Source organism: Gymnoscopelus braueri, assembly GCF_963280865.1.
Source record: "Gymnoscopelus braueri genome assembly, chromosome: 13".
Lineage (NCBI taxonomy): Eukaryota > Metazoa > Chordata > Actinopteri > Myctophiformes > Myctophidae > Gymnoscopelus > Gymnoscopelus braueri.
The window spans coordinates 53,167,333-53,184,950 of record NC_137615.1 but is presented as its reverse complement, the minus strand read 5'-3'; the positions used below and the strand labels follow the sequence as shown (position 1 = coordinate 53,184,950).

The following is a 17,618-nucleotide window of genomic DNA, read 5'->3' as shown; positions in this document are numbered from 1 at the left end:
TGTGTGTGTGTGTGTGTGTGTGTGTGTGTGTGTGTGTGTGTGTGTGTGTGTGTGTGTGTGTGTGTGTGTGTGTGTGTGTGTGTGTGTGTGTGTGTGTGTGTGTGTGTGTGTGTGTGTGTGTGTGTGTGTATGTGTGTGTGTGTGTGTGTGTATGCGTGTGCGTGTGTGCGTGTGCGTGTGCGTGCAAATTAGGTTTATAGGAAAAGATTCAGGTTGAGGTTGCGATTAGGATTATACATTTAAAGGTTAGGTTTAGGGGTTAGGGTTAGAATTATGGCAGTTTATAGGCTACTTATTTGCGTGCGATTGTTGCATAACAAAAATACTGTAGCAGATCTGAAACCTCACAATCTCCGCATTTCACGACATATTGTGAGCTTGAATATCTGCATTGTTTTGGCTTAAATGACCAAAAAGAAAGTTGTAAAAAATGTGTAAAACTGGCACTCAAAATGTTTATGTCCTCACAGTTTAGTAATACAAACATGTGTGTGTGTGTGTGTGTGTGTGTGTGTGTGTGTGTGTGTGTGTGTGTGTGTGCGTAGTGCGTAGTGCGTAGTGCGTACTGTACAGCTTGCTCATAAACCTGTCACTTGCGTGATGGCTTTCACTTTCAGCCCTGCGGCTACTTGCGTGCGTGCGTGCGTGCGTGCGTGCGTGCGTGCGTGCGTGCGTGCGTGCGTGCGTGCGTGCGTGCGTGCGTGCGTGCGTGCGTGCGTGCGTGCGTGCGTGCGTGCGTGCGTGCGTGCGTGCGTGCGTGCGTGAGCCCTGTGGCGAGTGTGGGTTCCTGTTCAGTGTTCATGTTTGTTCTTCTGCAATGGGGAACAAAGTGTCTCTCATCACCTGACAATAAACACTTGATAGATGAAAGTGTGCATGTGTGTACACATCTATACTTCATGCACTTAATATACCCACCACTGGTGGTGTAAAAAACGAAAAAAAATCTCTATTTGTGCTCCTCTACTAATATACAAAGTCTTGAGTATACTGTTGAGTATACTGTTAAGTATTTTACATTGAAGAATACCATCGAAGAATACCCAAACAGTACATTTACTTAAAGTACCAAGTAAGTAAAAGTACTCATCATGCAGAATATCCCATTCCTAGTTTTCAAATGTATAAAAATATTTTGAAAATAGCCGATCTACAAGCTCACAATGCGTCACATCGCGACGCATTGTGAGCTTGTAGATCTGCTATTTTCAAATGGCTGAAATGTATACAGGGCTGAAGTGGTTAATGTATGTTTTGTAATAATAATCGAAAATCTACAAAGTAACTAGTAACTAGTTTTCAAATAAATATAGTGGAGTAAAAATATAATATTTGCATCTGAGATGCAGTGGAATAGAAGTAAAACTACTGAAAATTTGAAATACTCAAGTAAAGCAAAAATGCCTCAAAATTGTACTCAAGTACAGTATTTGAGTACATGCACTTAGTTACTTTCCACCACTGGGCATTCAGTTTTTGAATGTGTCCATCTTCGTCCGAGATGCCGTGTGTTTTCCTGCAAAACCTCACCATCAGTCTCCTCTCTTTACCACAGAGCACCTCGGGCGCGCGCCAGCGCCACCTGTTGAGCCTGCGGGACTACATGCAGCGCTGCACCAACGAGCTCTACTGGATGGACCAGCAGGCCGAGGAACGCATCCACTACGACTGGAGTGACACCAACCTGGACTACCCTGCACGACTGAGGCAATATGAGGTATTATTACAGGGGTGATGCAACTTTGATGATGTAGAGGGCCACAATATTGCTACACTCACTCCAGAGCCACATTATACTGTCGGGCAGACACCTCTTATCTCTCTTATCGTATTTTAACTTTTTTCATAAATGAATGCCGTACTTCAACATTTTTATTTCATTTCTATTGTAAAAGAATATAAGAAATACTATTAAAAATTATTTACAAATACTATACCAAAATGTGTCATTTAAATGATAATAAAATAATTAAAACGTATTATTAGAAAAAGAAAATACGAAATATTATAATACAATTATACAAAAATATTACCAAAAGATACATTTAAAAATATTATAAATAATAACAGAACACTCCCCTCTCGACTGCTCTTCTTCTTTGTATACAAAAAATATAAAGGTTGAGACTTCCCTTCGAATTTGGAGCCAATTTAAACGGAATTTTGCCTTACACTCCTTTCCAACTTCTGCTCCAATAACTGAGAACCATGTCTTTCCTCCCTCTTTATCAGATAGTGCATTTGTTGAATGGGCCAACCTGGGAATCAAACAATTTAGAGATTTATATATTAATAACGTCTTTGGCTCGTTTCAAGAACTCTCAAACCTCTTCTCTCTTCCTAATCACTACTTTTTTCGATATCTCCAAATTCGGAGTTTTGTCTGTAACAGGTACACAAACTTCCCTAACCTTCCTGAGAAATGTCCATTGGACAGCTTTCTCGTCCAGGCTCCGGGGAAGAAGGGCATAATTTCACATTTTTACAATTTGATTCAAACTTTATCTGCTACACCTGTTAATTGTGTAAAGGACCTGTGGGAGGAGGATTTGGGGGAGGAGATCCCTGACAGTCTTTGGCGAAAAATCTTGAGTCGGGTTCACACCTCATCGGTGTGCGCCAGACACGGCCTACTCCAGTGTAAAGTTGTCCATCGGGCCCACTGGACGAAAGCTAGGCTCTCAAGAATATTCGATAACATCGACCCCGCCTGTGAAAAATGTCACCAGTCACCTGTAACACATGTACATATGTTTTGGTCATGCGGATCTCTGAGCACATACTGGACTGAGATTTTTAACACTCTTACAGAACTAACTGGGACACTCATTGAGCCTAACGCCATTACCGCACTGTTTGGTACCTCCCAACTGCCTCTGTCTAGAACTCAAGCAGACTTGATAGCCTTTGTAACACTGTTGGCAAGACGCCTAATACTCATGAGATGGAAATCGACTATTCCACCCTCCCATACTCAATGGATAAGAGACATTTTTAATAACTTACAACTTGAAAAAAATTAGATATACATTGAGAGGCTCTGTTAGAAAGTTCCACGACATATGGGATCCCTTCTTGGCTTACGCAGTTGGAATTACTTTTCCGGTTATTCCTGATTGAATTCGTTATCTAAAGGGATGGAGCTAAGGTGAGACCAAAATGACACTGTGTGTATGTGTGTGTGTATGCGTGCGAGTAGTTGTTTTTGGGTTTGTTTTTTGTTTTGTTTTGTTTTGTGATGGATTGTTCTATTGTTTCCCCGGTTGCTTTAAAGGTATCATGACATTCATTTTCACTTTTTTTATTTTCAATGTTTTATTTGGGGTTTTATGACCTCAATTACACCCAAAAAACCTGAACTTAAAACATTCAGTGGATTTTCTGTGGTCTGGGGTTTTCTGAATAATTAGGCTGAAAAGTAATCTGAGCTTGGCCCTTCGACAGTGAGGTCACTGTCGAATAATCCCGCCCACTCTCCTCCTGGCCCCTCCCCTCCCCTATCCTTTCCTTTGGGGGGGGCGGAGCAGAGGCGATGATTGACAGGCAAAATCCCTCACCAGCGACACCCGCAGGGAAAGATTTCTTTTTTCATTGCAGTTGAAAAGGCTTTAGAAATGTGAGAGAAAAACACCTGCCATTGATCACTGGAATGGAATTTTCACTTAAAACTTTTTGTACACTTTTGAAGGACCAGGACAAAGACTTTGAATGTGGTGTAAAAGTGAATGTCATTAAACCTTTAATGTTGTCTTTTTATCAGGTCGTTTTCTTTTCTTTTCTTTTCTTTCCCTCTGTGGAGGTTCCTTCAATGTGAAGGCCTGTACGTTTTCCTTTCCCTTTCCCCCTACAGCACACTGAATGTATTACCAATGTGCAGAAAAAACCAAAAACCAATAAAACAAAGTTTAAAAAATAAATTAAATAATAACAGAACATATATTATTATTTTAAAAAAAACGTAAAAACATAAAATCATAAAAAATAGAATAACAATTAAAACGCTTACACAAGGGTGTCATTTTTTGAATGAGTACTGATCTACATGACAACTCGACTTCGACTAAGTCTACTGCCTCGCGTAGCCTAATTATGCACAAACTAGTACAGTATGTATATTACATAAATAGTCAGCCATTTAGACCTACAGTCCACCCACAACTGCCCCAGTACCCACAATTTTCATTGTAGGATATTTATCCTACAATGAAACTCAAGTGCATGTTTGACTGAGCAGCTTTCACTTTTAGTTGAGTCATTTTTGACCAGGAGTATATAATGTATACTTTGACTCAAGCACTGGTGTTGAGTACTTGAGTACTGTCTATTTCCCACCGTTCACACATGTGTCCATCCTTTGCGTTCACAGAATTTTATCAGTAAGTGTCTGGAGTCCAAGGAGGCCACCATCACCAAGCTCAACGAGGACGGAGAGAAGCTCATCACTGCCGAGCATCCTGGGAAGAACGTCATCGAGGTAAATCACTGCATGTCCCTTTTCCATTAAAATATATTTGCTATACTTTATTGAACCTTCTGGAGATCCTGACTATTAGGAGCAGTCACTGAACAAAATGTGGAATAAACTCTCCATTGCAGTCAGAACCTGCAGACTCTCTCCCTATCCTAGTTTCTTTGATGCCATACGCGGGTCTCTCTGTACTCTGGCCTGGGTGATTATTTACCTAGTTTATTGACAGTTCAACAAACACTTTTAAGTCCCTCTGGATGAGAGTGTCTGCTAAATGCTTAAATTGTAACTTGTTAGAGCCCTGTTAGAACCCTGGTGGCTAAAGGACACGTGGAGCGTTGTCCAGGGTGTTTTAGAGAAGGGAGAAGAGTCTAGGACGTGTGGAGCATTGTACAGGGTGTTTTATAGAAGAGAGAAGAGTCTAGGACGTGTGGAGCGTTGTCCAGGGTGTTTTATAGAAGGGAGAAGAGTCTACTACGTGTGGAGTGTTGTCCAGGGTGTTTTAGAGAAGGGAGAAGAGTCTAATACGTGTGGAGCGTTGTCCAGGGTGTTTTAGAGACGGAAGAACAGTCTAGGACATGTGGAGCGTTGTCCAGGGTGTTTACATGTGGAGCGTTGTCCAGGGTGTTTTAGGGAAGGGAGAAGAGTCTAGGACGTGTGGAGTGTTGTTCAGGGTGTTTTAGAGAAGGAAGAGTCTAGGACGTGTGGAGCGTTGTCTAGGGTGTTTTAGTGAAGGGAGAAAAGTCTAGGACGTGTGGAGCGTACGTTGTCCAGGGTGTTTTAGTGAAGGGAGAAAAGTCTAGGACGGGTGGAGTGTTGTTCAGGGTGTTTTAGAGAAGGAAGAGTCTAGGACGTGTGGAGTGTTGTCCAGGGTGTTTTAGAGAAGGGAGAAGAGTCCAGGACCAGTGGGGCGTTGTCCAGGGTGTTTTAGTGGTTAAACATAAATGGTTAATTTATGTTTTATAATATTAAGATTTATATCTGAAAAGTAACTAGTAACTAAAATTTTCAAATAATTGTTTTGGAGTAAAAGTACAATATTTGCCTCTGAGATGTAGTGGAGTAGAAGTAAAAGTATTGGAAATTGGAAACACTCAAGTAATGTACAAATACCTAAAAATTGTACTTAAGTACAGTACTTAAGTAAATGTACTTAGTTACTTTCCACCACTGGTCAGAGGTCATCCGATGTAAACGTGTCCACGTTGTCCCTCAGGCTCACATGGAGGCTGTCCATGCTGACTGGAAGGAATACCTCAACCTGCTCATCTGTGAGGAGAACCACCTCAAACACATGGATGAGTACCACAAGGTTTGTACCACACTGCACTACACAGCGTCTCTCAATGTTGGTGCCGTGGCATAGGGTGCCGTGGCCGCAGAATACTTTGATAATACCGTATTTGGAATTGGTCAATATCACTACTTGGACCATTGGTTCTCAAAGTGGGGTCCAGGGACCCCCAGGGGTCCTTGGGGGGATACCAGGGGGTCCCCAGCTACATTTGTTAATATAGCTTCACAATCATTTTATAACCATATTTGATACTATGGCTATTCAAAAATAACAGATCTACAAGCTCATAGCGCGGCACCGAGTGCAAATCTTTGAATATATATTTAAAGGGAACATTTTAACTCAAATCTTTGCTTCTGGGGGGTCCCTGGAACAACATATTTTGAGATGGGGGTCCATGGCTAAATACATATCATTTTGGGGACCCTTGACGTGAAAATATTTGAGCACCACTGATATTATAGCAACATCAGTTTTTTTTTTAAACTGTTAGGATTTAGAAGACATTTGTAGAATCCCAGGAGCAAAGATTTGAGTTACAAATGTTATTATATATTAAATATATATCCAAAGATTTTCATCTTTCATAAAAAATAGCAGACCTACAAGCTCATATGAGCTTGTAGATCTGCTGTTTTTGAATAGCCAAAGTATAAGATAATGGTTAAAGTGGTTAACAATCTAAAATGACAGATGCCTTACCGGTCTTAATGGGTTAAAACCATGTGTATGTGTGTGTAGTATTACAAGGAGGCGCGTGACAGCCAGGACCTGTTGAAGAGGCTGGACACGGAGATCACCCAGAAGTACAACCCCGAGTTCAAGGACGTCTATCAGATGGACGGCCTGATCCAGGACCTGGATGTGAGTTTCTGTTTTCATCTCTATAAGAACTACAAATGTATCTCTGCTTTTCATTCACTTTATTTGTAATCCCCCCCCCTGTCTGTGTCCCACCCGTCGCGTACCGATGGGTCCCAACCGGTGTCGGTCTGGTAGCCCACCAGTGGCAAAAAAAATGGCATTCATAAAAAACGTAACATGTTGATGTCCTCTCAAGTATAGTGATACAAACCTGTGTGTGTGTGTGTGTGTGTGTGTGTGTGTGTGTGTGTGTGTGTGTGTGTGTGTGTGTGTGTGTGTGTGTGTGTGTGTGTGTGTGTGTGTGTACAGGACCAGGCCAAAGCCATGGACCTTCTGGACGAGCGGGTCAAGGCGCTGCAGAAGCGCAGTCTGCAGGTGCTGCCTCTCAAAGCGCGCAGGGAGTCCGCGCAGAAGCTCCTCCCCATCGAGGCGCTGTGCGAGTTCGACACCGACGAGGTAAATCACACACACACACACACACACACACACACACACACACACACACACACACACACACACACACACACACACACACACACACACACACACACACGCACACACAATAAACAGAGTTCAGACCATAGACTGTAAAAAAGAATCAACACAGGGAATGGTGACGTCAGCTATAATTCAAATCCACCATCTTGGAATTTCCGGTCTGGAAAAGCTAACGGGAAACAAATGTTATTGCCTGGAAGGGCTGTGAGGGCTAACCTGACACTGCCAGATCCAAGAAGCTTGCTTCACACATTTGTTTGAGGAACCTGGTTACTCAATACCGCCCCTATCTGGCAGAGTCAGGTTAGCATTTTGTATGGGTCACGAATAATTTTTTTTATTTTGTTTCCTACAATTTTTGTAATTATTTCAAAAGATTTTTCAAAATAACTTACATACAAAAAGAGCTTTTGAGTCTCAAGTTAAAAGGTTGGTAACCACTGGACTAAAACAGGTATATACACCAAGGTTATCATAGTTAACCAAAACTAACCAAATAACTAAAACTAGAACTGACAAAACATTTTAGGTGAAATAAAAACGAGGCTTTACAAAAACAATAACTAATTGAAACTATATTATGTGTTAACAAAACTAATGAAACTAACTAAAATCATAGAGTAAATATACTTGTTGTAGTATTTCCAGTATTTCTGACAGAAATAGTGGAAATAGCAGATCAGCTCACAATGTGTGAATCTCGCCCCTGACTACCCCATATTACAATGAATAACTGAAATTAATCAAAACTAAGCCTTTTGAAAAAATAGAAAAATAAACTAAACAAGCAAACCCACTTTAAAAACAAATTAAAACGAACTGAAATTGAAAACAAAAAGTCAAAACAAAATACAAATAAAATCTAATGAAAAATGCTAAACTGTAATCACCTTGATACACACCCAAACTAAAACACACGCAGGAAATATCCTTAGTTTTAGTCTTTGTCAGTCTTTGTCAGTATCCAATATTTTTCCTTAAAGAAAAGCCCCAAAACACGAAAATAGCTAATCTACAAGCTCACAACGTGTCACAACACGTCGCATTGTGATTTGTTGTGAGTTTGTAGATAATTTTCCTATGACGAAATAACAAGGCCAGATGTGAGAAAAACATTCAGAAACTTAAAGAAAAGCCCAAAACAACGAAAATAGCCAATCTACAAGCTCATAATGTTGAGTTTGTAGAGCTCTCACATCTTTATATAAGATGTGAGAAAAACATTAACTGAAATAAAAATAAAAACGGCGGTGCCTTTGATGAGTTTCTTTCATTAAGCCACATATGAACGAGAGGAACAATATTATATCCCTGTCCATTCATTTCAATAGGCTGCTGGAAAGCACACCCAGGTGTTGCAAATACTGCTAATTATGATCAGAACGTGTGTCTTTTTATAAGTGGTGCGTGTGTTAAGTGCGTGTGTTCTTCCTGTTTGTTAAATTAGAGTAATTCGTTTCAGTGTTTTTGTGTTGCAATCAGTTGCCGCTGTTTATGCCGTACTAATGAAGACATACATACATACAAACTCACAGTCAATTGTAGAAGCTTCTAGCACCACTGAAACTGTATTGTGTGATTAAAAAATCACACCCAGTGTGAAGTGGGCGGTGTGGTCACAGTGGTCATCACAGTGATGGAAGAAGTGATGGAAGAAGTGATGGAAGAAACCATAACTTAAAAAAAACACATTTATGTTTTTTTTTAAAGTTATGGTCCTATTTATAGGGCTATGCACATGTGTCATGTTTCCCTAGCCAATCACAGTCCTGAATAGACTGTGATTGGCCAATCACGGTGCAGGGTTAGGGGGGTACATTTGTGGCCAATCACAGCGCAGGATTTGGTGTGCAAATATCCAAACCTCACATATAGGGGCGGTTTCACCGCCCAAAAACAAATTAAAATACTGTCATATATATTATATCAATATTTCATACACAAGCCTAGTAATGTGGGTGGGTATGAAATCTTAAATCTACCTTGCAGTGTTGTAGCTGTGTCAGTATTGACTGTCAATATTTTAATGGTATATTTTTTATTACACAATATTTTCCTTAAATTTTTTTATCTAAAAAATGTATATAGGGCAAATACCAAATACCCTATATTAAAATAAAAAACTACAACTATCACTAAAACTAATAAAAACCTAACTAAAACTAAAGCTTTAAAAAATACAAAAAAGTAGCAAACCCGCTTTAAACCTACACTGAAATTGAAAACAAAACATAAAAATGAAAACATTATACAAGCTCACAACGCGTCGCAGAAGAGATTTGGTGTAATGGGAAAAAAACAGCAGACCAAGTATAGTACAGATCCAAAAGGTAAGGTTTACTAAGTATTGAGGATTTAAGTGGTTAAATGTCTTAAAATGCATAACATAAATTAGAAAAGGGGGGGTCCCCACAGTGATTTGGGGGGGGGGGTCCCCACGTGACAATGAAGTGATAATTAAACTTTTCCATACCTCAAAAAAAGAAAGAAAAAATACCATTACTGCATCAAAAGTACATACTAACTATACTATAAAAACTGTTCAAACTTTGGCCAAATTGTCAAATAATATATGAGGCAAAAAATCTGAAAATAGCCGATATACAAGCTCCATCCTTCAACCATGGGGGTCCATGGTTGAAGCTCACGTTGTGAGCTTCAATCGGCTATTTTCACAATATTTATCTGTGGATCAAACTAAATGTAATGCCTCAATACCTACAATTCCAAGTGCTTACCAGGGTGTTCAAGGTTCAAAGTTCAAGGTTCAAGGTTGTACTTTATTGTTACATCTTGTGTACAGGTACGTAAGAGTAAAACTTATTTTGCTTTGGCTTCCTTCAGACAATGCAGCAGCATATATAATAACAACAATAGAATAATGATAGAAAATGTAAAAAGATTTAAGGAGAAAGACAGTGCAAAAAGAGAATAAAAAGAGCATCATCAAATCAAATGAATTTTATACCCCAACTGGGGTGTGGGGTAGTTCAAATATGATTATTTTGGGGGGTCACGGACTGAAAAGGTATTTGTGTTGATGTGCGCAGGGCCAGATCGCACGCGGGGAGAGGTACACGCTGCTCAGGAACAGCGGCAACAAGTGGGACGTGAAGGACGCGGCCGGACACAAGCTCACCGCCCCGGGGGTCTGCTTCATGATCCCCCCGACGGACGCAGAGGCGGTGGATGCATCTGACAAGTGAGTTGGTGCAGCGAATTCTCAACCCCCCCCCCCCCCAGTTTGATATGCATTAGGGCATTGGTTCTGAAAGTGTGGTCCGGGGACCCCCAGGGGTCCTTGAGGGAGTTCCAGGGGGTCCCCAGCTAAATGATAGATAGTTAAGAACCAAACTGACTGACTGAATGAATGAGTTTTATTTTGAACGTTGTTTAAAAAAGACAAGTAGAAAACAAAATAGAAGAAAACAACAACAACAATGTCCGAAAAGGAGTAGGATGAAGTTTAAAACTTATAAACTCCTATCCCCTTTTTCACTGGTAATTTTCACAATTTTTCAACATTAATTCACAACCTAAACATCTCCACTGCATGTTAAAAAGGAAACAACAATAAAAATAACCGCAGTAATAAGAGATAAAATAAAATAAAACCAACCCTACTACTAGAGATACTCAAAAAACAACCAATCCAACGGGCCCACGACGGGCCACATTACAACAGTAAATTCCTCTCTGAGTTAAATTAACATTGATTTTACAATATAAATCGGGGTCCCAGAGATAGAAATGCCATTAAATGGGGGTCCGTAGCTTAATGCATGTCAAACTGGGGGTCCTTGAAATTAAAATGGTTGAAAATCACTGCTAGAGCCGTAAAACTCTTCTCTTACGGGGGTCCTTGGCATATATTTGCAAATGGGGGTCCGCGGGCTAATAAGTGTCAATATGGGGCTCCTTGACCATGAAAAGGTTTGAGACCCACTGCATTAGGGCACGGACCCCCATGGCCTAATTAGTATCTCTTCTCTAATTTACGTCTTGGATCCCAATCTTACACTGTAAAATCCTCATTGTTAGTTTAACTCAGTTTCAAATATGCCTCATGGTTTAATTTGATTGAATACTCTATTAGTCAAAAAATTTAAGCACAGAAAAACATTTAGGATAAAAGTCCTGGGGGCTTGTATCCATCGTGGTCCTAGTATGTGTTCAATTCATCAAAAGAGCATAGAATATTAACACATTAATGCATGTCATCAACAAATACAAATAGCTATCTTTACAGATAAACTGAAAAAATCAGCGGCAGTGTATGACCCATCATTTCAAGGGGATTTAATATCTATCATAACAGCCCACTTTACGTTTTGGCCAATAATTCCCACACTTATTTACTTAACTTCGGCTAGCTCGTTCGACTCCAAATATGAATCGCTCATTAAATGGCCGCTCTAAACGAACGCAGGGCCAAAAGTTACTCCACTTCAACCCATAGAGGACTCCCGAATATTTTCACATTTAGATTTTTATCGTGTTCATATTTCATTCATTCATTTAGTGATTCATAATCTCACATCCACCGTCCCGCCATACTATTGATGACTGATCAATGTGACATCATCAACACGATGCCAGAGATCCGCGGAGAAGCTAGTTAGACCTGTGTACGTGAATTTGGACAGACATGGGGTGTCCACCGTAATCTTTTACATTCCTGCCCTGATTAGTGTCCCCAGTCTGGTCGTGTACAAACATAATTATCACCCTGCATTAACGATAAGCATCTTTTGACAGTGGTTCTCAAAGTAAGGATCCGGGGACCCCCAGGGGTCCTTGAGGAGTTATGGTCTGTAACTCAGAGAGTGTACAAATGGACCCTTGCGGGTCAATTTGGTTCCATTTGTACACTCTCTGAGTTAGGATTCTACTGTGTAGATTGGGGGCCCCAGAGATAGAAAACTGTATCAAATGTGGGTCCGTGGCCTAATGCATATCAAACTGGGGGTCCTTGAAATTAAAAGAAGTTTGAGAACCACTGCTTTATCACCCGCCCCCTATTGCCCTGTGCCTTTACATACACACACTTAACACATTACCTATACAATGTCATCACATGACACACACACACACAGTAAGGGAGGTAGGTAAGGGCCGTGCCTCCTGGCGGAGATTTGAGCTTCACTGAGTACAGGCCTTTCTAGTACATTATCACGTTGGCGGCCTGTTCTCTTTTCCCCGTCGCTCTTTTCATGGCCGCCAGTTCCCACCTGATGTCGTGTGGGAGCTCCAACCACTCCAGACGACTCCGGATAACCGCCAGCTTGCACAGGGTCCTCAAACTGGGCCTCAGGTCCAAGATGTACAGGTTGTCGTGCGTGGCGTATCCTCCAAAGAGGACGACGCGATCTCCCACCATGCAACAGCACACGTTGTTCTCCCAACTCCGGCCTCTGCCCTTGGGCTTGACCTTCTTCCAGGAGAAGGTGTCCGGGTTGAACCGCCACAGGTCGTTGACAGTCCGCTGAAACGTTTCGCCGCTGAACACGTACAGCTCTCCGCCGTGGGCGAAGGCGGCATGGCACGAGCGTCTTTCCGGGGGGAGCTGTGCTGCAGAAGGTGTGCTCAGCCAGCGGCCGGTCTCTGTGTCGAACACTCTGACGTTGTTGTACTGGACCCCTTGGCCCCCAACTACGAACATCTTCGTCCCGATGACGGTGGCAGTGTGACTCGACGAGACGGGCCCCGGAGTGGTGCCGCCGGCGTTGATCAGAGACCAGACCATGGTGGCGCCGTCCAACGCGAAGACGCCGTTAGTGCACGCGGTCAGCAGGGTCCACCCTCCGTAGACGTACATGACCTTCCGCAAGACGCAGGCGGAGTGGCTCTGCCGCCCCTCCGGAGCGGTCCCCGAAACCTTGGGCTTGAACCATCCGCGGGCGGATCCGTCGACGGCGAACCCGTATAGCGCGTCGCAGAACTCCATGGTGGAGGTGCGCCCTCCCCAGATGTAGACGACGTCGCCTATCAGCACTGCCGTGTGGCCGTAGCGCATGGAGGGGACCTCGGGGAGACGTTCTCCTCCTTCGGCTGTCGCCGGGGTCAGCCTGGTCCAGCGCAAGGCCACGGTGTTGAACACATGCACGTCGATGGGACTCGTCGTGTCGTTGCTGTACCCTTCGTAGCCTCCGAACGAGAACACGTTGTCCCCGACTGTCACCGCGGCGTTGTGAAGCCTCTTCGGCGCCCCTTTGAGATGTGCCGCCCAGGACAACATAAATTGAAACTTTAAATTAAATTGGATTCTTTGAATCCTGCTCTTTAAAAAGAAGGGCTTATATTAGTGGTAGCCGTCAGCCAATTATGACGTTTCTATGACGTTGGATGAGTCCATATTTGGACCGACCTCTACTGCAGTGGTTCTCAAACGTTTTCATGTCAAGGACCCCCAAAATGATATGTATTTGGCCACAGATCCCCATCTCAAAATATTGTGTTCCAGGGACCCCCCAGAAGCAAAGATTTGAGTTAAAAATGTTCGCTTTAAAATAATATATATATTCAAAGATTTGCACACATTTTCACGATTTAGAAAAAATAGCAGATCTATATATGTATCTGCTATTTTTGAATAGCCAAAGTATAAAAGCTTAAAGTGGTGAACATTATTGTGATGCTATATTAACACATTTTGCTGGGGACCCCCTGGAACCCCCCCAAGGACCCCTGGGGGTCCCCGGACCCCACTTTGAGAACCTATGCTCTACTGACTTCCATTATCAAATTAAAGTTCAATATTTCTAAAAGATATACATACAACGTGCGTTTGCACAATTTGTGAAAATAACCGATCTACAAGCATGTCGCGATGCGTCGAGTTGTGAGCTTGTAACTGTCGTGAACCCATTTAGACCTGAGGCCGAAAAAACGCCTTCTAAAGCCTTCTAAATAGTTTTCTGAAAAACGTATGTTGTTGCTATACAGGAACATCCAAAATGACACACATGCTTTCCCGGATTGAGTGGTTAGTTAGTGTTTACTTTATTTTGCCTATAGTCATGTACTTTTATTTGATTGTCAGTGTCCTGTGTGAATTAAAGCAAAGTTTATAATCTGTCGGGCAGAAACCTTGCACCTCCATATTTCACCTTGTTATGTCTTTTGTATGAATGCCTTACTTAACCATAGATCATCAAGAGATCAAGAGTGTCTCATTGTAGATCGCCTATTTTCACTCGTATTGTTTCAAAAAATATAATAGCAATAAAAAATTAACTGTTTTGGACATGCGATGTTTCCACCCGACAGTAAACGATTATTGCTCTATTGATGACATCATCACTGTGTGCCCGCAGTCTGGCCAACCAGCAGAAAGGCATGAAGCTGAAGATGACGACCAGTAAGAGCAACCTGCAGAGCCGCCTGGCTGAGCTGAAGAAAGAGAGTGGAGCTGGCTCAGGTACCCACTGTCCTACTGTCTTACTTTATATAGTGGAGCTTGCACAGGTACCCACTGTCCTCCTGTATTACTTTATGTCCATAGTGGAGCTGGCACAGGTACCCACTGTCCTCCTGTCTTACTTTATATAGTGGAGCTTGCACAGGTACCCACTGTCCTCCTGTATTGCTTTATGTCCATAGTGGAGCTGGCTCAGGTACCCACTGTCCTACTGTCTTACTTTATATAGTGGAGCTGGCACAGGTACCCACTGTCCTCCTGTATTACTTTATGTCCATAGTGGAGCTGGCACAGGTACCCACTGTCCTCCTGTCTTACTTTATATCCACGGCCGTCATTTAGGCAGTGGTGGAAAAAGTACTCAAATGTTTTACTTAAAGTAAAAGTATCGATACTGCAATGTAGACATGCTCTGTTAAGTAAAAGTCCGGAATTCAAAATTGACTTGAGTAAAAGTACAAAAGTATTGGTACTTAAAGTACCAAAAGTCAAAAAAGTACTCATTATGCAGAATGTCCCATTTCACAAGTTTTCAAATGTATAAAAATGACAATGTGTCGCGATGTGACGCATTGTGAGCTTGTAGATCGCCTATTTTCAAATGGCCGAAATGTATATAGGGCTGAAGTGGTTAATGTATGTTTTGCCATTCTAATCAACAAAGTAACTAGTAACGAAAGTTTCCAAATAATTGTAGTAGAGTAAAAGTACAATATTTGCCTCTGAGATATAGTGGAGTAGAAGTAAAAGTACCGAAAATTGGAAATACTCCAGTAAAGTAAAAGTACCTCAAAATTGTACTTAAGTTCAGTACTTGAGTAAATGAACTTAGTTACTTTACACCACTGCATTTAGGGTCCCTGGGGGTAGGGCTGTCACGATTACAAATTGAAGTTGACGATTAATTGTCACTCAAATAATTGCGATTAACGATAATTGTGTGTTTGGCCATTGAACATTGGAAGCCTTTTAGGCTTCGTAATCAAAAATTGCACAGGGCAGTTATGAGAAATAACTTATAGCATCACAATAATGTTCACCACTTTAAGCTTTTATGCTTTGGCTATTAAAAAATAGCAGATATACAAGCTCATAGCACGGCACCGAGTGCCACGCTATGAGCTTGTAGATCTGCTATTTTTGAAAAATCGTGACAATTTGTGCAAACCTTTGAATATGTATATTTTTAAAGCGAACATTTGTACTCAAATTTTGGCTTCTGGGGGGTCCCTGGAACAAAATATTTTTAGATGGGGGTCCGCGGCCAAATACATATCATTTTGAGGGTGTTTGACATGAAAAAGTTTGGAAGAGAAGTGTCTGATGTGTGCTTGTTTGTGTGACCAACCCTCCGAGCAGACAAGCAGGAGCAGCAGTGTCGCCAGCTGATGGCCGGTCTGGACAAGGTGGTCAGCGACCTGGACAAGCAGGAGAAGAGCGTCTATGCCCGCGTTCGCCCTCCACTGGAGCACACCCGCCCTCTGCAGGACAGCAACGACCGGATGAACGACATCAAGGTATGCATGTACTGTCAGTGGTGGAAAAAGTACTCCAATGTTTTACTTAAATGTGTCAATACTGCAATGTAGAAATATTATATATATATACTCATTATGCAGAATGTCCCATTTCACAAGTTTCCAAATGTATAAAATGTGTAACAACATATTTTAAATAGCAGATCTACAAGCTCACAATGCGTCACATTGCGACACATTGTGAGCTTGTAGATCGGCTATTTTCAATGTATATCGGTCTGAATGATTAATGTATGTGTTTGTTGTAATAATAATCAAAATCTACAAAGTAACTAGTAATTAAAGTTTTCAAATAGTTGTAGTGGAATAAAAGTATAATATTTGCCTCTGAGATGTAGTAAAAGTACAGAAAATTGGAAATACTCCAGTAAAATAAAATTACCTCAAATTTGTACTTAAGTACAGTACTTGAGTAAATGTGCTTAGTTACTTTACACCACTGCATGCAGTGAACAGCATACTCTCTTAAATGAATTGCACGTATTTAATGCTTGTAGATCTGCTATTTTTACTATTAACATGTTTGTGATTATATCTTTTTTAAACTTCCCCTGTAATGCTATTTAAATAGCATGTTATTTAGACAGACGCTAAATAATGTTTACCTTGCTTATTGTAAGTCGCTCTGCTAAATGCCTAAATTGTAAATTGCAGATTGTACTGACATGCCCAAAATAGAGATCGATAACTAATCTATTATGTTATTAATCCATATTAAGACTGGGAACGCATCTGTGTCATGTTAAAATGTATTTGGCTATTCAAAAAACAGCAGATATACAAGCTCATAGGGCGGCACCAAGTGCCACGCTATGAGCTTGGAGATCTGCTATTTTTTTGAAAAATCTTGAAAATGTCTGCAAATCTTTGAATATATACTTTTCTAAAGCGAACATTTGTCAAATCTTTGCTTCTGGGGGATTCTACAAATGTCTCCTGACAGTTTTCTGAAAAACGTATGTTGCTATAATATCAGTGGTGCTCAGACTTTACCATGTCAAGGACCCCCAAAATGATGAATGTATTTGGCCGTGGACCCCCATCTCAAAATAAGTTGTTCTAGGGACCCCCAGAAGCACAGATCGGAGTAGAACATGTTCGCTTTAAAACATATATAGATATTCACAGATTTGCACACATTTTCAAAAAGAATTGCAGATCTGCAAGCTCATAGCATACTATGAGCTTGTATTATCTGCTATTTTTGAATAACCAAAGACATTTTAAAATGACACAGATGGGTTCCCGGTCTTAATGGATTCAATTAACGATTATCTATTGCGTTTTATAAATATAAATGATGAAATGGATGTTTTGGATGAACAGGAAATCGCTGCCGCTGTGAACAAGCTGGAGCCAGAGAAGAGCTCCAAGGTGCAGGAGGCCCAGAGCTTCCTGACCTCTAACCCTAAGTGTACCAGCGGGGCTCAGCTCTATGCCAAGGTGGACGACGCCAACAACAAATACAACAAGATCCAACTGCTTCTGAAATGTGCCGAGGACAAGTAAGAGACCCAACTTTGACGCGCAACA

At 41.4% G+C, this 17,618-nt stretch overlaps 1 protein-coding gene across 1 annotated transcript in view; it reads left to right on the top strand.

Annotated features, from left to right (window-relative positions):
- ppl (periplakin) overlaps window positions 1–17,618 on the top strand; it is a 54,688-nt gene that overhangs the window by 25,339 nt on the left and 11,731 nt on the right. Inside the window, exons 7-15 of the mRNA XM_080446184.1 lie at window positions 1,556–1,717; window positions 4,367–4,474; window positions 5,685–5,780; window positions 6,507–6,629; window positions 6,939–7,085; window positions 10,178–10,329; window positions 14,444–14,547; window positions 15,907–16,064; window positions 17,412–17,590. Coding sequence (XP_080302310.1) covers window positions 1,556–1,717; window positions 4,367–4,474; window positions 5,685–5,780; window positions 6,507–6,629; window positions 6,939–7,085; window positions 10,178–10,329; window positions 14,444–14,547; window positions 15,907–16,064; window positions 17,412–17,590 — 1,229 coding nt within the window. The remainder of the gene's footprint in view (window positions 1–1,555; window positions 1,718–4,366; window positions 4,475–5,684; window positions 5,781–6,506; window positions 6,630–6,938; window positions 7,086–10,177; window positions 10,330–14,443; window positions 14,548–15,906; window positions 16,065–17,411; window positions 17,591–17,618) is intronic.